The sequence below is a fragment of the Ranitomeya variabilis genome, chromosome 1 (genome assembly GCF_051348905.1).
Source record: "Ranitomeya variabilis isolate aRanVar5 chromosome 1, aRanVar5.hap1, whole genome shotgun sequence".
In the NCBI taxonomy this organism is placed as follows: Eukaryota; Metazoa; Chordata; class Amphibia; order Anura; family Dendrobatidae; genus Ranitomeya; species Ranitomeya variabilis.
Window position 1 is genome coordinate 996,342,759 of NC_135232.1, and position 21,327 is coordinate 996,364,085.

At 45.6% G+C, this 21,327-nt stretch overlaps 1 protein-coding gene across 4 annotated transcripts in view; it reads right to left on the reverse strand.

Moving 5' to 3' along the window:
- The window catches only part of SH3RF1 (SH3 domain containing ring finger 1), a 211,066-nt gene that overhangs the window by 40,959 nt on the left and 148,780 nt on the right, over positions 1-21,327 (reverse strand). For 3 of the 4 annotated variants that reach the window (XM_077279482.1, XM_077279480.1, XM_077279481.1), the window contains one exon: positions 2,419-2,715. The exons of the other annotated variant lie outside the window; for it this stretch is intronic. In XM_077279482.1, coding sequence (XP_077135597.1) covers positions 2,419-2,715 — 297 coding nt within the window. The remainder of the gene's footprint in view (positions 1-2,418; positions 2,716-21,327) is intronic. 4 annotated transcript variants of the gene reach the window in all.

A 21,327-nucleotide genomic window follows, 5' to 3' on the forward strand; every position in this document is an offset into this window, starting at 1 on the left:
ATTTCTTTATATCTAGTTTTATACAACTGTATCAACATTATTCTAGTAATTTTCAAGGTTTAGTAAAAATGTAAGTAAACAGTAATTTTCTGTAAATGTGTCTTTATGGCTTACAATGTACTCCCCTGGCATTCACACCATGCCCCTATGGCTACCTGCTGCTTCTATAAAAATATATATACGCTGTTCCAAAGCTAAATATGCGAATATTGCAATTACACCAGATTGCTCTCAGGTATAAACCGCGAAACCAATTCCTTACGCTTGCCATTTATCACTGTGTGAGCCGCTGTTTCCCATGTCCTCATACGCTGGGCTCACTACAGGATAATAAATTCCCACCAAGACATAAGCTAGTCTAATGGACGAGCCATTGAAAAAACATGATTCATATACAGTAATCCCCTCACATAAAGGAATTGCATGTTTTGTCGTTAAACACAATTATCTTTTTTGGGATTTTTTTTTAGCTGTTTTACTTTTTTTCCCAAACATTAATAATAATATTCTAAACTTTTCTGTAACATCCTCAATATATTTCTGCCATGGAGCACAATAAATATTAGATACGAAAGATAAACTTATCCAAAGACTGATTTAAAACACATTTTAAAGTAATCTTCATTCGAGTTCAAGATCCTAATATATAAGACATAAGGAAAAGTGTCTGCATGGGGCACCTCTTACTTTTGAGGACCTGACATGGATAGCCTATTTATTCAAAGGACAGTTTAGCCCCGATTTCATCAAGAATGTTGATTTTTTTTGCCAGTCTTGATGAGAGGCCGTGGAGCAGTCAGACACTCCTGATTCATGAATAAGTCCTACACCTGTCCTTGACTGGTATAGCACAAGTAGCACCACAGATCCTCATGGATTACGGTAATGAGCCATGGTGTCACATCCACGTCAAGCCCCAGATCCGCCCGTAGATGGGAGAAACTGGCAAGAAAACAACAAAAGTTGCTCAATTTCTGCGATATTACAAGTTGGACCAACATTTTGCAACTTTTCAAAGCAATTTATGACAGAATTCTGGCTAAATTGCTTTGCTTTGATGAATTATGGTCTATGTAATGCTTAATTTTCCCTGTGGGGGTGCTGCTGCAGGAGGACTAAGTTCCTTCTACCAAGCTCCCTCACATATCGCAGGTGACTGCTGTGCTGACTGACCACATCACTACTAGGGAAATCTTGTAGCAAAGGAGATTTTCCAATACAGAAAACCCTTTAATCATCCAAATCAACATAACAGTATCAGAAAATTAAATATATAAAACAGATGCATAAAAAAGGTAAAAAAAATGTAAAAAGTATAAATGTATTAAAGCAGACACCACAGCCGATCACAAGGTACAAAGTACACCCCCATCTGTAAATGCTACACCTTATAAAGCCTTGCCTAAAGTAATTACGGAGTGCGGGACGCTCATATGCTTCATATCAGTCAATGTCTGCTAGTAATACCTTCTCCATAGCTGTCCTGCTTGAAGAAAGAATCTGAAAACTGAAGATAATAAAGTAGAAAAGGAAACAATTGGGGAGGCAGGTAGTAAAGTTGTGGCCTCCAATTAATTTCCAGAATAGGGCAGCCATTTTAATTATAGGGTGAAAAGGTTATTTCTACAGTATGATCATTGCGGGAAGTTAGCTGAGCAATATAACTATATGGGGAAGGTGGTGGATCTCAGGAAGATCTGAACATTGGCAAAATATATTTCCAAAGTATTATTTTTCTATATCACTGCTTCGATCAGGTGATAAAGTTGCATATGAAATATTGGCTTTATTTCCAGGTGTGGGCACTTGGCCATCGACCACTAATGTAATGTTTGTGTACATCCTTTATACCTATCTCGTGGTCAAGGCGCTCTCAGTAATGCCCCAATATACAGGACATCTCTAGCTAAATACATGGGGTCAGGGAATGGCCATGTCCCCTCTGTACTCGGTTATTACCACCCATCCAGGATGCAGCGGTAATAACAGATGTACATGAATTTATCAGTGCACTCAATTTTGCGAACTGTTGGTTTAGCAGAATACTGAAGGTTCAGGAGCCCCGCAGAATTCGCCTAGCTATGAGAAAAATGCAAAAGGGTATTTTTTTTTGTTATTCTTAAGTCATTACAGGAAAAACATTTGGAATTGTCTTTTTAACAACTGAACTTCATGGGCCACGAAGCTAAAATATACACAATAATAGGACACTCAAGAATACAAAGCAAAAACAACGCTATGTGGCACTGGTATAATGCCCAAAGATTGGACCCTTGATTAGTATCCACATATGGAGGACAAGGACTATCTACTGCACAACCATAGATAAGTGAGACAAAGAAGAAATGTTATTGAGAGGTATAAAGTGCATTATGTCGTCAGGAAGATGAGTCTATTACTAGGTGGCGCTTTCCTCACCTGAGAGGGAGCACTGCAGGACAGCCCGGAGAGCTCGCTTATCCTGGCAGCAGCTGTGGGGTTGCTGGAGCTGATGAGCACAGGAGGACTGATCTCCATGGAATGGCGGTTCTGAACAGACTGCGACGACTTGTTAGACATGGTGAGGGAGGTAAAGGAGTGACGCTTTTTGGTGTTCTTCTTCGTATCTGTGTGCTTTTGGGAAGAGCTGCTATGTGCTGTCCCAGAAGTTCCTTCCCCAGAGTCCACTCCCGAGGGCTTGTCTACCTCTATGAGTTGCTTAGCTGCTGAATTAAACTGAAAACAGATATGGTTTATAGTTAGTGGATCTATATATATTAGAAAATGAGCAGATAAAAACGTAAGCGAGCGCACTATCAGACCACCAAGTCACACATGTAGCCAACTGTACTCTGGTCAACATTACGTCAGTAGTGCCGGTTCTATCGGAAGTTCGGAATCGTGGGACGATGGCGTGGCCAGCATTCTCCATTTGAAAGGATTGAGCACGTTCTAATAATTTTTACAAATATGCAAAAAAAGTCCATACATTTAGTCCAATTGATCATATAATATATTTATTACAGTCACGCCAATCTCTTAATTACAAAAGCGCTGCCCCTTCACAGTGCGACACTCAATATGTGACACCGGCACCAGCACAATGCAGCTGTACTGATGGACAGGTCTGGTCACACGCCGCTTCAGTAACGGAGTGAGATGGGGTGCCGCATGGTCAGTAGGGGCCACTTCTGAAGTAAGGAGATCAGCAAGGCTGTAATGAATACATTAGAAGAGTCACTGGTATAAATAGATGTTCTCTGGATATTTTACAGCTATGTTCCCACCAGGAGCTTTTGGTGCCCTTTTGCCGCTGTGTACTTTAGTCTAAGGGTAAGTTCCCATGTTCAGGATTTGCTGCGGCTTTGACTCTGCGTATTTATGAAGTGTCAAAATCGCAACAGCCAGATGTTACACCATAGAGGATGGGATTTCTAGAAATCTCATGTCCACGATGCGTCTATGTGCACCTGCGGATCACCTGCGGAAACTGACATGCGGCATGTAAATTTCTCTTGCGGGTGCGCGTGCAGATTTTCCCCATAGATTTGGATTAATGAGGAAAATCCGCATGTGTAAAAACGTAAATGTGTGTCCACCAATTTGCATTATAAGTGCGGAAATGTTGTGGACATTCTGCAGCGTCAAAACTCCAGCAAATCCTGAACATGGGAACGTACCCTTACAGTTCCAGCAAAGTGAATGGGATTTACAGATATCTCATGCCCACTGTGCAATTGTTTTTACTTAGCGTAAACTGACCTGTGGTGCATGTTTCAAATCCAATGCATTTCTGTGGCGGAAATGCATCAAAAATGCATGTTAGCCCCTAAGTGTATCAATAAAGTTTTGTCAAAGCCACATACCAGGAAGAATCAAAAACAAAGCAGATTTATTTAAAGCATGACATTCCAAAATGAGACCAAAAATGCAATAAAAATGCATAAAAAAATACATACAAAATGCAATGGAAAAACACACAAGCAACCTAATTTAAATAATAGGTGCAGAAATGGTGGGTATGTAGCCTAAGGGCAAGTGCACACATTGATTATTTGGTGAGTTTTTCACATCAGTATTTGCAAAAGAAAACCAGGAGTGGGTGATAAATACAGCAGTGTTGACGTGTTTCTATTATACTCCTCCTCTGATTGTTCCACTCCTGACTTTGGCTTACAGATACTGAGGTAAAAAACTGACCAAATACTCAACTTGTGCACATGGCCTAAGGTTACGTTCCCACAATGAGCTTTTGGTGAGTTTCTGCACCCAATAAGCAAAATAGGTAACTTGCATTTTTCTAAAATACTTGCCAAAAACTCATTGTGGAAACATAGCCTAAAAGTTATGGAAAGTGTATGACCACCATAAGGACTTTCCTTAAATACTTGTATTCTCCACGAAATAGCAATTGTGGAGCATCTTTTCAAAGACCTCAGCATTGAGTTTTTCTTTTCTTATTCCTCTCAAAAACCTATCAATGAATTGACAAATGGAATCAACCATTCCCAATGGTGTATCCATATACAGTCCTGCATAATGGTAAGGCGATGTTCACACCTTCAGTATTTGGTCAGTTTTTGCCTCAGTATCTGTAAGCCAAAATCAGGAGAGGAACAGTCAGAGGAAAAGTATAAGGGCTTGTTTCCATTTGCGAGAATCACATCCGTATCTCGCATGTGGATACCAAGCTGTGGCGTCGGCACTTTGGAGCGGAGCGTGCAGCTCTATGTGTTCCTATGCGGCCGCACGCTTCGCTCTGGAGTGCCGGCGCCACAGCTTGGTTTCCACATGCGAGATACAGACGTTTATCTCGCAAGTGGAAAGGGGCCCTAATAGAAACACTTCACCACTTCAGTATTTTTCACCAACTCCTGGTTTTGCTTATTTCACATGACGAATGAATATTTTTAGGCCGCATCATTATCATGAAATACGAATTCTTAGGAACACTTGTTCACAATAATCTTGAAGTATAAATGGACTTTAGGCATATTTGTATGTCCAGAGGAATACTTGTTATTTACGGTATATGTTTGTTCTTTAAAGATGCATAGCCCATAGTGTTGGTGCGAATAATTTCGCAGCTCAGTAATCAGTGGCAACTGGATGGGAGATATCCTGATGGCATCCGGGGCAATTCTACCGATTAGCCGGCCTGGGGCTGCATGACACAGATATCACGCCAGGTTGGTTAATCAAATGAAGGGTCATCAGGTAACAGGTGATTTTTAGGACTTACAGCTAAGATCACCGACATGGTCTATGGACCGGGTCCTGCAAATGGATTTGCACTAAGTCTACTGGCCTCCTTTAGTACAAGGTGAGCATAAGGGTAAGTTCACACAGGACTTTTTTGCTGCGTTTTTTAATGCTAATTTAGGTGCGTTTTTTTGGTGCGTATTTGGTGCGTTTTTTGGGTAAGTTCACACAGGACTTTTTTGCTGCGTATTTTTGCTGCATTTTTTAATGCTAATTTAGGTGCGTTTTTTTGGTGCGTATTTGGTGCTTTTTTTGGGTAAGTTCACACAGGACTTTTTTGCTGGGTATTTTTGCTGCGTTTTTTATGCCAATTTTCAGCTGCTTATAGATGCGTTTTTTGTGTGGTTTTGGCGCGTTTTTTTTGTCTATTTGTGCATGATAATAAAGTTGAGTGACCCCAGTGGAGCTTAGCATCGCCTTCATCCCAGCGGGGGAACAATTTACGGCGAATTACATGCCATGCATCGGCCTTTTTTTGATGATCACTGTAGTTTGGGCAAGCTACATCCCAAATTACAGGCATTGCTTCCACCTTGGAAAAATAAATGAAAAAGTAATTACTTTTGAATGTTGAATGAATGTTGAAGCCAACATTCATGACAAGGAAGATACAAACATACACATGCAGAACACATGAACATGTACATAACAGCACATGAGCATCGCAAAGTGTACCATTGCAAACAATCGGATAGATAGATATATCACAAATTAAAAAAAATATTACCTCCATGATTAGTTGGGAAACATTAACCCTCCGTCAGGGGCAATATGTTTCATAACGAGTTTAGGGGCATTGCGCCTGTCCAGCACAGGCTAGAAAATTGGCTATATTTTCCTTTTTTAAAAATTTCAATGCTCTAAAAGTGATCAGTTACCTTAATAGGAATGTAATAAATGAGAATACATATAATCAGGTGTAAAAAAAAATGTTTAATAACCAGAAAAGTAATATGTTTCTATGTCTTGAGCATCCTCCTCACTCTCTCCATATTGATCTGTATCAGACACATCTGGACATTCTTCCACATCATCTTCTGAAGCAATGTCACTTTCTTCCCCTAAATCTTCTAGCTGTAAGGGGTCTGTCTCATCATCAATCAGTATATTTTGCACTTGCTCAACGTGAAGGGCATTGGACAAGTCAAATATTCTCCTCGCCATTTCAGAAGAAAAGCTGAAGCAAGACAGAGAATATGTGTTAGGGCTCATTTCCACTGGTGAGGAAAACGGACGAGTGAAATCCGATAAAAAATCGGATTGCACTCGGACCAATGTTATTCAATAGGTGTCTTTTCATTTGCGATTTTTTTTCTCAGCCGAAATCGGACTGAGAAAAAAATCGCAGCATGCTGCGATTTGCTGCGAGTCTCGGACGAGACTCGCCAATGCAAGTCAATGGGTGCGAGAAAAAAATCGCACAGCACTCGCACCATGCGAGTTCTGTCCGATTTTTACGCACCGGTGTCCTTTGAAAAGCCGGCAATTCAGCGCGGTGTACAGTAAAATCACACTGACAGGTTAGAATAGAGTAGATATATACACATAGAATAGGTATATATACATATATATATGTCAGTGAGACACCTATATATGTATATTTATATTTAATGCAGCGCAAGATAGCATAAAAGCCGCTAATTCAATTGCCGGCTTTTCATTTCTCCTTCACAAACCCGACATGATATGAGACATGATTACATACAGTAAACCATCTCATATCCCTTTTTTTTTGCATATTCCACACTACTAATGTTAGTAGTGTGTATGTGCAAAATTTGGCCGCTGTAGCTGCTAAAATAAAGGGTTAAATGGCGGAAAAAATTGGTGTGGGCTCCCGCGCAATTTTCTCCGCCAGAGTAGTAAAGCCAGTGACTGAGGGCAGATATTAATAGCCAGGAGAGGGTCCATGGTTATTGGCCCCCCCGTGGCTAAAAACATCTGCCCCCAGCCACCCCAGAAAAGGCACATCTGGAAGATGCGCCTATTCTGGCACTTGGCCACTCTCTTCCCACTCCCGTGTAGCTGTGGGATATGGGGTAATGAAGGGTTAATGTCACCTTGCTATTGTAAGGTGACATTAAGCCAGATTAAAAATGGACAGGCGTCAATGATGACACCTATCCATTATTAATCCAATTATATGAAAGGGTTAAAAAAACACACACACATTATTAAAAAGTATTTTAATGAAATAAACACACAGGTTGTTTTAATATTTTATTGCTCTCTCAATCCATGTGAAGACCCTCGCTTGGAAAAATAATAAACCAACAATATACATACCCTCTCTGATGACCTGTCACGTCCCACGAGGTAATCCACCTGAAGGGGTTAAAATATTTTACAAGCAGGAGCCCTGCTAATGCAGCTGTGCTCGTGCTTGTAAGCCCCGGGGAATTAAGGAAATGTAGGTCAATGACCTATAGTTACCTTCAGTCGCGGTGATGCGCCCCCTTGTGGATGTCCTCATATTACCTGGAGCGTGGGAAAAAGTTCCCAGGCTGCAGTTCATGAGGACATCCAGTAGAGGGCGCATCACCGCGACTGAAGGTAACTATAGGTCATTGACCTACATTTCCTTCATTCCCCGGGGCTTACAAGCACGAGCACAGCTGCATTATAGCAGGGCTCCTGCTTGTAAAATATTTTAACCCCTTCAGATGGATTACCTCGTGGGACGTGACAGGTCATCTGAAGGTATGTATATTGTTGGTTTATTATTTTTCCAAGCGAGGGTCATCACATGGATTGAGAGAGCAATAAAATATTAAAACAACCTGTGTGTTTATTTCATTAAAATACTTTTTAATCATGTGTGTGTGTTTTTTTAACCCTTTCATACAATTGGATTAATAATGGATAGCTGTCATAATTGACACCTGTCCATTATTAATCCGGCTTAATGTCACCTTACAATAGCAAGGTGGCATTAACCCTTCATTACCCCATATCCCACCGCTACATGGGAGTGGGAAGAGAGTGGCCAAGTGCCAAAATAGGCGCATCTTCCAGATGTGCCTTTTCTGGGGTGGCTGGGGGCAGATGTTTTTAGCCACGGGGGGGCCAATAACCATGGACCCTCTCCTGGCTATTAATATCTGCCCTCAGTCACTGGCTTTACTACTCTGGCGGAGAAAATTGTGCGGGAGCCCACGCCAATTTTTTCCGCGATTTAACCCTTAAATTTAATAGCTACAGCGCCGAAATTTTGCACATACACACTACTAACATTTGTAGTGTGGAATATGCAAAAAAAAAGGGGGATATGAGATGGTTTACTGTATGTAATCATGTCTCATATCCTGTCGGGTTTGGGAAGGAGAAATGAAAAGCCGGTAATTGAATTAGCGGCTTTAAAGCTATCTTGCGCTGCATTAAATATAAATATACATATATAGGTGTCTCACTGACATATATATATGTATATATACCTATTCTATGTGTATATACAGTGGGGCAAAAAAGTATTTAGTCAGTCAGCAATAGTGCAAGTTCCACCACTTAAAAAGATGAGAGGCGTCTGTAATTTACATCATAGGTAGACCTCAACTATGGGAGACAAACTGAGAAAAAAAAAAACAGAAAATCACATTGTCTGTTTTTTTATCATTTTATTTGCATATTATGGTGGAAAATAAGTATTTGGTCAGAAACAAAATTTCATCTCAATACTTTGTAATATATCCTTTGTTGGCAATGACAGAGGTCAAACGTTTTCTGTAAGTCTTCACAAGGTTGCCACACACTGTTGTTGGTATGTTGGCCCATTCCTCCATGCAGATCTCCTCTAGAGCAGTGATGTTTTTGGCTTTTCGCTTGGCAACACGGACTTTCAACTCCCTCCAAAGGTTTTCTATAGGGTTGAGATCTGGAGACTGGCTAGGCCACTCCAGGACCTTGAAATGCTTCTTACGAAGCCACTCCTTTGTTGCCCTGGCGGTGTGCTTTGGATCATTGTCATGTTGAAAGACCCAGCCACGTTTCATCTTCAATGCCCTTGCTGATGGAAGGAGGTTTGCACTCAAAATCTCACGATACATGGCCCCATTCATTCTTTCATGTACCCGGATCAGTCGTCCTGGCCCCTTTGCAGAGAAACAGCCCCAAAGCATGATGTTTCCACCACCATGCTTTACAGTAGGTATGGTGTTTGATGGATGCAACTCAGTATTCTTTTTCCTCCAAACACGACAAGTTGTGTTTCTACCAAACAGTTCCAGTTTGGTTTCATCAGACCATAGGACATTCTTCCAAAACTCCTCTGGATCATCCAAATGCTCTCTAGCAAACTTCAGACGGGCCCGGACATGTACTGGCTTAAGCAGTGGGACACGTCTGGCACTGCAGGATCTGAGTCCATGGTGACATAGTGTGTTACTTATGGTAGGCCTTGTTACATTGGTCCCAGCTCTCTGCAGTTCATTCACTAGGTCCCCCCGCGTGGTTCTGGGATTTTTGCTCACCGTTCTTGTGATCATTCTGACCCCACGGGGTGGGATTTTGCGTGGAGCCCCAGATCGAGGGAGATTATCAGTGGTCTTGAATGTCTTCCATTTTCTAATTATTGCTCCCACTGTTGATTTCTTCACTCCAAGCTGGTTGGCTATTGCAGATTCAGTCTTCCCAGCTTGGTGCAGGGCTACAATTTTGTTTCTGGTGTCCTTTGACAGCTCTTTGGTCTTCACCATAGTGGAGTTTGGAGTCAGACTGTTTGAGGGTGTGCACAGGTGTCTTTTTATACTGATAACAAGTTTAAACAGGTGCCATTACTACAGGTAATGAGTGGAGGAAAGAGGAGACTCTTAAAGAAGAAGTTACAGGTCTGTGAGAGCCAGAAATCTTGATTGTTTGTTTCTGACCAAATACTTATTTTCCACCATAATCACCATAATATGCAAATAAAATGATAAAAAAACAGACAATGTGATTTTCTGGTTTTTTTTTTCTCAGTTTGTCTCTCATAGTTGAGGTCTACCTATGATGTAAATTACAGACGCCTCTCATCTTTTTAAGTGGTGGAACTTGCACTATTGCTGAATGACTAAATACTTTTTTGCCCCACTGTATCTACTCTATTCTAACCTGTCAGTGTGATTTTACTGTACACAGCACTGATTTGCCGGCTTTTCAAAGGACACCGGTGCGTACAAATCGGACAGTAATACGGATGTCATACGGATGATGCGATTAAAAATCGCATTGCACTCGCATGACAATCGCATACGTTACATATGTTTTTTCGGTCCAGATTACGGACCGATTTGTCTCTCGCATGTGGAAATGAGCCCTTAGGGCGCAATGTGCCTGAGAAGCACAATCTTATTTCTAACAAAACCTTCTATGACAAATCCACAAATTTAGCACTAGCTATTCATAAAACAAGCTAAAAAAAACAATTGGGATGAATAAAAACAGCAAATTCTAATCGTCAAATGTGTGACGCGTTCAGGGGCAATGAGCCTGAGAAGCCAAAACACTGATATCTGATCTCCTGCAGCTCTGCAGCACAAGAGGCTTCTCAGGTTTCACACAGCCTTGAGGGTATGTGCACACGTCCGGATTTCTTGCAGAAATTTCCTGAAGAAAACCGGAAATTTTCTGCAAGAAATCCGCATTTTTTTTTTTTGCGTTTTTTTTCTGTTTTTTTTAGCTTTCTGCAAGCGTAATTAGCTTGCAGAATGCTAAAGTTTTCCAAGCGATCTGTAGCATCGCTTGGAAAACTGACTGACAGGTTGGTCACACTTGTCAAACATACTGTTTGACAAGTGTGACCAACTTTTTACTATAGATGCTGCTTATGCAGCATCTATAGTAAAAGATAGAATGTTTAAAAATAATTAAAAAAAATTGCTTATACTCACCCAGACGATCTCCTCAGCGGCGTCCGTTCCTCTTCCTATAGCTGGTGTGTGCGCGCAGGACCTTCCATGACGTCGCGGTCATGTGAGCGGTCACGTGAGCGGTCACATGACCGCTCACGACCAATCACAAGACAGTGACGTCATCGGCAGGTCCTTCACCGCACAGCAGCTATAGGAACCGAAGCGGCAGCATGCAGCGGTGAGGCGGGAAGACATCGAAGGTGAGTATAGGACTATTTTTTATTTTAATTCTTTTTTTTTACCAATTATATGGTGCCCAGTCCGTGGAGGAGAGTCTCCTCTCCTCCACCCTGGGTACCAACCGCACATAATCTGCTTACTTCCCGCATGGTGTGCACAGCCCCGTGCGGGAAGTAAGCAGATCAATGGACTCCTAGGTGTGCGGAATCCCCGCAATTCCGCATTTTTAATGAACATGTTGCTTTTTTTTCCGCGATGCGATTTTTTCGCGGAAAAAATCGCAACATTTGCACAAAAAATGCGGAATACACTGTAAATAATAGGAGGCATATGTTAGCGTTTTTTTTCGCGTTTTTATCACGTTTTTATAGCGAAAAAAACGCTAAAAATCCTGAACGTGTGCACATGGCCTTAAAGTTAGGAAGGTACTGGGAGGAGGGTGTTTCCCAGACAAACCACTGAAAATAGAGAAATGAAACTAAGTGAGCTGCGCCTGTCAGATCAGTTGCCCCTGACGGAGGGTTAATGCTCATCCTCCTATACCAAGACATGGCTAACACCTCACTACCAGGAACTCCCTCACAATAGATCACAATCAGGACACCTCACAATGGCTCACAATGGCTCTTCACACCTCACTACCACACCCCTAAGCTCTTGGCTGTGAGATCACTTCCTGCTGGCCATGATTTTTCTGCACAAAAAACGCAGCAAATAATGCTACATGCGTTTTTGCAGCATTTTTTCCATCACCCATTCAAGTCAATGGGTGAAAAAACCCTGCAAAAACGCTGCAAAAACGCTGAAAGAAGTGACATGCCCTATGTCCAAAAAACGCAGCAAAGCAGAAAATACTGATCACACAAAAACCCAATGTGTGTGCATGAGATTTCTGAAATCTCATAGGCTTTGCTGGTACTGTAAAAAGCAGCTGAAAATTAGCATAAAAAAAACGCAGCAAAAATACGCAGCAAAAAAGTCCTGTGTGAACGTACCCTAAAGCTGTAGACCACACGTTCATTCAGAAGACGCCCATAACTCCTGACCTCCCCATATACTTATGCTTTCATGGTTTAAGAGAAGGAAATCAAAAAGATTGGTGTTGAAATTCCAAATGTCTGATCATTGTCTCCTCTGGCATCAGATGGTCATACGGTCCTGCCAACATCAGTGGGTACAGACAGCGTTCATTTAATGTGCATGGGGGCTTTAGTACGTAGGTAAATGTAGACATTTCTACTCTACATTACCAATCAATTCTTCTCAGCTCACTCTTCTCAAAAAATATATTTCACACACCCCCAGGGGTGAGATAAGGGATTTTATCTTTGAATGCTGAGTCTCGCAGCATTACATCTCAGCTAACTGGACTGGGATCTTCTGGTGAACGCTAATCCCAGAATTGCTTGTCCCATTTGCATTTCCCATTTTCCACCATTTTTCTTCTGCCACAATTTTTCCAGAATTTGTATTGGAAACCCTTCGATAAATACACTGCATACACAGCATTTCTCAGTCATCGTCCAATAAAGAGTCATCTATATAGAGCACTGTTACCTCTAGGTGAGTGTGCTGGGAGCGGGCTGTAGGGTTTTTCTTTACCGGTTTTAAGACTTATTATATTTGAATAAATGGAAATAAAATATTTAAAATAGAATAAAAAATCCAAAATTAGAATATAAGGGAAATGTATTGTTTTTCTGATCAATTACGATATAAAATCTTAATCATTTGACAAGCCTTATAAAAAAAATGCTAGTAACACAACTCTCCGTAGCTCATTTAATAAATCAGTCTGATGAGGGAGATCAATTAGGGAAAGTGAGAACGGTTCCCCCTGAGTTTTGTCACTTTTCCTCTAGGCATGTTTTTCCATTTAATTAAGATATTTGTTTCTCTCATGAAAATATTAGACAAGAAGAGCTCTGCGTGCTGATTCCTGGGCAAAGACAAGTATTTGTGTGCTCCTGGGACTGCGTGATACAGGATCCAGGTCTGGGAGGCAGGCTGGAAGATGGCTACAAAACACGACCATATGTCCCCTTATCTAGGTAATTAGCCACGCATGCATGTTACACAATTAAGATGCCTAGGGTTATTCAGCGGCCAGAAATAAAAAAAACTCTACCATGAAGTATAATCTGGAGCGAGGTAATCCAGGAATTGATAAAACAATCATGGACACTGTGTGATGCTGGGAATTCATTAGGACAAGCAGGCAAATCTCATCCTGTTCCATTATGGACACACTGACTATAGAGAACAGATAATTCAGCGGAGAGAGGCCCGGACAAGTGTCTGCACCGGATATGGGCGCCACCGCAAAATGATTGTCTCCAGACGGGCACAATTATCTGAGGATGGTTATCGGGTGGCAAGATTATGACTATTTGCTCACATGACCCTATAAAAACTGTCTGATTTTCATCCAGAAAAAAAGGATGATTGTATTGTCATCCATATGGCATGAATTTTTATAAATCAGCAGCTGATCAAATTTACATGAGGTCAGTAATAATTTTTTGTTACAGCGACCACCGCACCCTCATTATTAGTTGGGGGGGGGGGGGGTGATACAGGGCTCAGCATTCAGAGACCTGGTAGATCTGCAGTAGAAAAAGCAGTGGTTTTATTAAAATTACAGCCAGTAGCCCAGTAAGTGACACATCGTTGTAATCAGGGTCTCTGCCCTTACATCATGCCACTTTCAGATGGTGAATCGAAAACTTGGTGCAGATTCCCTTTAATCACTTGTCACTAGGTGTATTGTCTGCACAGCTAATCTATTTATCTATTTGACCATATTGTCTGTTGTGAAAACAACCAAGTGTATGATGAAATTACAAGTATCCATGCCCATATTTTATATAGATAGATGGAGGGTGGGAATCTTTAATGCTGGTGATGAACCCCCGGCCTGACACTGCACAGTGATGGCCCGCCACCATTCCCACTGCTCTGCTTGTAGAAATGTCAGTTTTCACTTTGGTTCTGGGAGACAGTGATAAATAAATGTATTTTCTCTTCTTCTATACATAGCACTGTCTTCTGGAAGTCTCGCACCACCAATAATGTGAACATCTGCTCTCAGCAGGAGAATAAATGAAATAAAGCATCCCGAGATTACAACTGCTGAGCTAATCACCTCCCGGCCAAGGGACCGTCGCCGACAATGGACAGTAAGTACTTGCCAAGGTTTTGCAGGTTTCACGTTCAGCCCATTCCACATACTTTACCTCCTCCTTCTCTTGGAAAAAAAAAGTTTTATTGGGGCAATTACTTTCCTAATACAAGTAATAATGCTCTTCGTTTATTTTGGCTCCCCAAGCATTCCATAAGGTGGAAAAGCTCCGCTTAGAGGAATTACACCCACTCCATATGTGCAACCTGCTAGAGAGCAAGGTTTGGTCCTGTATGAATTTAATAAGCAAAATCCAGATGTCGAAAATGACTGTGATCATAGTGGCCATTTTATTGTATTAACTCATTGTCAGGTCCTGGGTCTGAGTGAGCCTTTGTCAGCCTTACTTGTGTACAAAAACTCAGCGAGTGCAATGAGAGAGAAAAAGAATCGCATTGCATTCACACCAATGTTATTCAATGAGTCAGTGCTCCCACGATGAACCTCAGCTCTGCTACATCCAGATGGTGACATTTCTCTCACAGTGAGCGCTGACGTTAGTAAGGTAACAGCAGTTGATAGCTGATGAACTCCGGTCACCTTACTGATGTCACCGCAGCTAGCGTGATGAGCGGTCGCATGTCACCACTCAACACACCATTCCAGATGTAGCAGAGCTGGGGTTCGTCATGGGACATCATCATTACGGATTATTTTCGGACAGGTGAGGATTACTTTGTTTTATTATTTATATCCATGGCCCCTTACCAGCCTATTAATAATCAGCCCACAGTAATCTGCTTAGCCTTTGCTGGTTATCAAAAATAGGGGGAATCCCGCATTTTTTTTTGTGAGGGGTTCCCCTTGTTAATAACCAGTAAAGGCTAAGTAGACAGCACTGAGCTGAAATTAATAGCCTAAGAAGTTCCATTTTTATTACACCCTTCCCGGACTATAAACAACAGCCCCCAGCTATCGGCTTTTCCTCAGCTGCTTAAGAAAAATAAGGGGGATCCCACGCCATGAACAGTGAGCTGCACACACACTGCACAAATTATGTATCTCAATGACATCTTTCTATCTGTATATCTATTCTATTCTGATGGGTCACGCTGTGAATTTACTGTACGCAACTGAAGAAATGTTGAGTTTTCTAAGAGATTTTTTTTTTTTGCACCCATTGACTTTCATTAAGTGTCGGCCATACGCATCATCCTGCAAATTATTCCTCACCCCAATTCCCGGTAAGGAAAAACTCGCAGATGAGCACTGCCTAATTGAATAACATGCAATGAAATGTTTTTCTCACATTGCACTCGCCGATTTCATTCGCCAATCCCTGTGCGGAATGAGATCCTGCCATCATGTTACAAAAAATGCTTTCAATAGTGAACATATCCTTTATCTTTACCTATCTTGTTCTTTTTTTTTTACTTTGAGTGCCCATTAATAGTAAACAAAATTAATGACAACTTTGCCAATGTCATTGTTTTTTATTTTAGAAATCAGCCTAGGGCATTCCTCTTATATAAGAACTAGATGGCAGCCCGATTCTAAAGAATCGGGAGTCTAGAATCCATATATACTTTATTTATTCAAATGTAAGAATAATACAATTAATAAATAATAGTAAGAAAGAACAAAAAATGGCTGCACTCACCAGCTCTTGACAATTCTTGACAGTACGGCACATTTCTGATTGGTCGCTCGCGGCAAGCGGCAACCAATCAGAAAAGTGCCGCGCACCACGAAGGCATATATCTTTGTCCACCCTGAGCGGGTGTAGGACGCTGGTGACGTCACTTATCTCCGGACATTATCTCCGGACAAAGCCACGGAAGTTGGCACAAATTGCCGGAAGTAGTATTCTAGGCAATTATATATTAGATTTTAATGTTATCAGTGTTTACCTTTGAACGTTTATATTGTATTGTCCTGTCACCAGCCATGTGTACGATTATCGGCCGAAAGCCTCTCTGGAACCAATAATCACCCCATGTAAAGGTATCTTTATAAGTTAAAGATTCAGAATACTATGACTTTTATCATATCCTGAACAGTCAAGTTTTTTATGAACCGTTAAGGTTTTCTGGTTGAAGTAAAAAAAACTCTGAGTGTTTACAGTTTGAAACCATAAAATGTTGAAAAATTATGTCATTCTTGAGTATATCACTCAATGGTGCTCATAAACGTGTCAAATTTGATCTATAATATACTTTAATATACGTTACTTTAATCTTTAATATACTTAAGAACAGGGCCCCAGACATCACACAGGGGGTCTGAAACACCGCACAGTGGTCCAAAATATCGCTGTGCTCTGCCTGGGGCCCCATATGCTGCCTGGGGCCCCTGTGCTCTGCCTGGGGCCCCATATGCTGCCTGGGGCCCCTGTGCTCTGCCTGGGGCCCCTGTGCTCTGCCTGGGGCCCCATGTTCTGCCTGGGGCCCCTGTGCTCTGCCTGGGGCCACTGTGCTCTGCCTGGGGCCCCATATGCTGCCTGGGGCCCCTGTGCTCTGCCTGGGGCCCCATATGCTGCCTGGGGCCCCTGTGCTCTGCCTGGGGCCCCTGTGCTCTGCCTGGGGCCCCATATGCTGCCTGGGGCCCCTGTGCTCTGCCTGGGGCCCCTGTGCTCTGCCTGGGGCCCCATGTTCTGCCTGGGGCCCCTGTGCTCTGCCTGGGGCCACTGTGCTCTGCCTGGGGCCCCATATGCTGCCTGGGGCCCCTGTGCTCTGCCTGGGGCCCCATATGCTGCCTGGGGCCACTGTGCTCTGCCTGGGGCCCCATAGGCTGCCTGGGGCCCCTGTGCTCTGCCTGGGGCCCCTGTGCTCTGCCTGGGGCCCCATGTTCTGCCTGGGGCCCCTGTGCTCTGCCTGGGGCCACTGTGCTCTGCCTGGGGCCCCATATGCTGCCTGGGGCCCCTGTGCTCTGCCTGGGGCCCCATATGCTGCCTGGGGCCCCTGTGCTCTGCCTGGGGCCCCTGTGCTCTGCCTGGGGCCCCATGTTCTGCCTGGGGCCCCTGTGCTCTGCCTGGGGCCACTGTGCTCTGCCTGGGGCCCCATATGCTGCCTGGGGCCCCTGTGCTCTGCCTGGGGCCCCATATGCTGCCTGGGGCCCCTGTGCTCTGCCTGGGGCCACTGTGCTCTGCCTGGGGCCCCATAGGCTGCCTGGGGCCCCTGTGCTCTGCCTGGGACCACTGTGCTCTGCCTGGGGCCCCATATGCTGCCTGGGGCCCCTGTGCTCTGCCTGGGGCCACTGTGCTCTGCCTGGGGCCCCATATGCTGCCTGGGGCCCCTGTGCTCTGCCTGGGTGTAGGACACTGGTGACGTCACTTATCTCCGGACATTAGCTCGGGACATTAGCTCCGGACATTAGCTCCGGACATTAGCTCCGGACAAAGCCACGGAAGTTGGCACAAATTGCAAGAAGTAGTATTCTAGGCAATTATATATTAGACTAGATGGCAGCCCGGTTCTAAAGAATCGGGAGTCTAGAATCCATATATACTTTATTTATTCAAATGTAAGAATAATACAATTAATAAATAATAGTAAAGGTACCGTCACATTAAGCGACGCTGCAGCGATAGCGACAACGATGCCGATCGCTGCAGCGTCGCTGTTTGATCGCTGGAGAGCTGTCACACAGACCGCTCTCCAGCGACCAACGATGCCGAGGTCCCCGGGTAACCAGGGTAAACATCGGGTTGCTAAGCGCAGGGCCGCGCTTAGTAACCCGATGTTTACCCTGGTTACCAGCGTAACAGTAAAAAAAACAAACAGTACATGCTCACCTGCGCGTCCCCCAGCGTCTGCTTCCTGACACTGACTGAGCTCCGGCCCTAACAGCACAGCGGTGACGTCACCGCTATGCTTTCACTTTCACTTTAGGGCCGGATCTCAGTCAGAGCAGGAAGCAGACGCTGGGGGACGCATGTAAGTATGTACTGTTTGTTTTTTTTACTTTTACGCTGGTAACCAGGGTAAACATCGGGTTACTAAGCGCGGCCCTGCGCTTAGTAACCCGATGTTTACCCTGGTTACCAGTGTAAAACATCGCTGGTATCGTTGCTTTTGGTGTCAAACACAACGATACACGGCGATCGGACGACCAAATAAAGTTCTGGACTTTATTCAGCGACCAGCGACATCACAGCAGGATCCTGATCGCTGCTGCGTGTCAAACTAAACGATATCGCTAGCGAGGACGCTGCAACGTCACGGATCGCTAGCGATATCGTTTAGTGTGACGGTACCTTAAGAAAGAACAAAAAATGGCTGCACTCACCAGCTCTTGACAATTCTTGACAGTACGGCACATTTCTGATTGGTCACTCGCGGCAGGCGGCAACCAATCAGAAAAGTGCCGCGCACCACGAAGGCATATATCTTTGTCCACCCTGAGCGGGTGTAGGACGCTGGTGACGTCACTTATTTCCGGACATTATCTCCGGACAAAGCCACGGAAGTTGGCACAAATTGCCGGAAGTAGTATTCTAGGCAATTATATATTAGATTTTAATGTTATCAGTGTTTACCTTTGAACGTTTATATTGTATTGTCCTGTCACCAGCCATGTGTACGATTATCGGCCGAAAGCCTCTCAGGAACCAATAATCACCCCATGTAAAGGTATCTTTATAAGTTAAAGATTCAGAATACTATGACTTTTATCATATCCTGAACAGTCAAGTTTTTTATGAACCGTTAAGGTTTTCTGGTTGAAGTAAAAAAAACTGAGTGTTTACAGTTTGAAACCATAAAATGTTGAAAAATTATGTCATTCTTGAGTATATCACTCAATGGTGCTCATAAACGTGTCAAATTTGATCTATAATATACTTTAATATACGTTACTTTAATCTTTAATATGCTTAAGAACAGGGCCCCAGACATCACACAGGGGGTCTGAAACACCGCACAGTGGTCCAAAAAAAATCGCTGTGCTCTGCCTGGGGCCCCATATGCTGCCTGGGGCCCCTGTGTTCTGCCTGGGGCCCCATATGCTGCCTGGGGCCCCTGTGCTCTGCCTGGGGCCACTGTGCTCTGCCTGGGGCCCCATATGCTGCCTGGGGCCCCTGTGCTCTGCCTGGGGCCCCATAGGCTGCCTGGGGCCCCTGTGCTCTACCTGGGACCACTGTGCTCTGCCTGGGGCCCCATATGCTGCCTGGGGCCCCTGTGCTCTGCCTGGGGCCCCTGTGCTCTGCCTGGGGCCCCATGTTCTGCCTGGGGCCACTGTGCTCTGCCTGGGGCCCCATAGGCTGCCTGGGGCCCCTGTGCTCTGCCTGGGACCACTGTGCTCTGCCTGGGGCCCCATATGCTGCCTGGGGCCCCTGTGCTCTGCCTGGGGCCACTGTGCTCTGCCTGGGGCCCCATATGCTGCCTGGGGCCCCTGTGCTCTGCCTGGGGCCCCATAGGCTGCCTGGGGCCCCTGTGCTCTACCTGGGACCACTGTGCTCTGCCTGGGGCCCCATAGGCTGCCTGGGGCCCCTGTGCTCTGCCTGGGGCCCCATGTTCTGCCTGGGGCCACTGTGCTCTGCCTGGGGCCCCATAGGCTGCCTGGGGCCCCTGTGCTCTGCCTGGGACCACTGTGCTCTACCTGGGGCCCCATATGCTGCCTGGGGCCCCTGTGCTCTGCCTGGGGCCACTGTGCTCTGCCTGGGGCCCCATATGCTGCCTGGGGCCTCTGTGCTCTGCCTGGGGCCCCATAGGCTGCCTGGGGCCCCTGTGCTCTACCTGGGACCACTGTGCTCTGCCTGGGGCCCCATATGCTGCCTGGGGCCCCTGTGCTCTGCCTGGGGCCCCTGTGCTCTGCCTGGGGCCCCATGTTCTGCCTGGGGCCACTGTGCTCTGCCTGGGGCCCCATAGGCTGCCTGGGGCCCCTGTGCTCTGCCTGGGACCACTGTGCTCTGCCTGGGGCCCCATATGCTGCCTGGGGCCCCTGTGCTCTGCCTGGGGCCACTGTGCTCTGCCTGGGGCCCCATATGCTGCCTGGGGCCCCTGTGCTCTGCCTGGGGCCCCATAGGCTGCCTGGGGCCCCTGTGCTCTACCTGGGACCACTGTGCTCTGCCTGGGGCCCCATATGCTGCCTGGGGCCCCTGTGTTCTGCCTGGGGCCCCTGTGCTCTGCCTAGGGCCCCATGTTCTGCCTGGGGCCACTGTGCTCTGCCTGGGGCCCCATAGGCTGCCTGGGGCCCCTGTGCTCTGCCTGGGACCACTGTGCTCTGCCTGGGGCCCCATATGCTGCCTGGGGCCCCTGTGCTCTGCCTGGGGCCACTGTGCTCTGCCTGGGGCCCCATATGCTGCCTGGGGCCCCTGTGCTTTCCCTGGGGCCCCATAGGCTGCCTGGGGCCCCTGTGCTCTACCTGGGACCACTGTGCTCTGCCTGGGGCCCCATAGGCTGCCTGGGGCCCCTGTGCTCTGCCTGGGACCACTGTGCTCTGCCTGGGGCCCCATATGCTGCCTGGGGCCCCTGTGCTCTGCCTGGGGCCACTGTGCTCTGCCTGGGGCCCCATATGCTGCCTGGGGCCCCTGTGCTCTGCCTGGGGCCCCTGTGCTCTGCCTGGGGCCCCATGTTCTGCCTGGGGCCACTGTGCTCTGCCTGGGGCCCCATATGCTGCCTGGGGCCCCTGTGCTCTGCCTGGGGCCACTGTGCTCTGCCTGGGGCCCCATATGCTGCCTGGGGCCCCTGTGCTCTGCCTTGGGCCACTGTGCTCTGCCTGGGGCCCCATATGTTGCCTGGGGCCACTGTGCTCTGCCTGGGGCCCCATATGCTGCCTGGGGCCCCTGTGCTCTGCCTGGGGCCACTGTGCTCTGCCTGGGGCCCCATATGCTGCCTGGGGCCCCTGTGCTCTGCCTGGGGCCCCTGTGCTCTGCCTGGGGCCCCATGTTCTGCCTGGGGC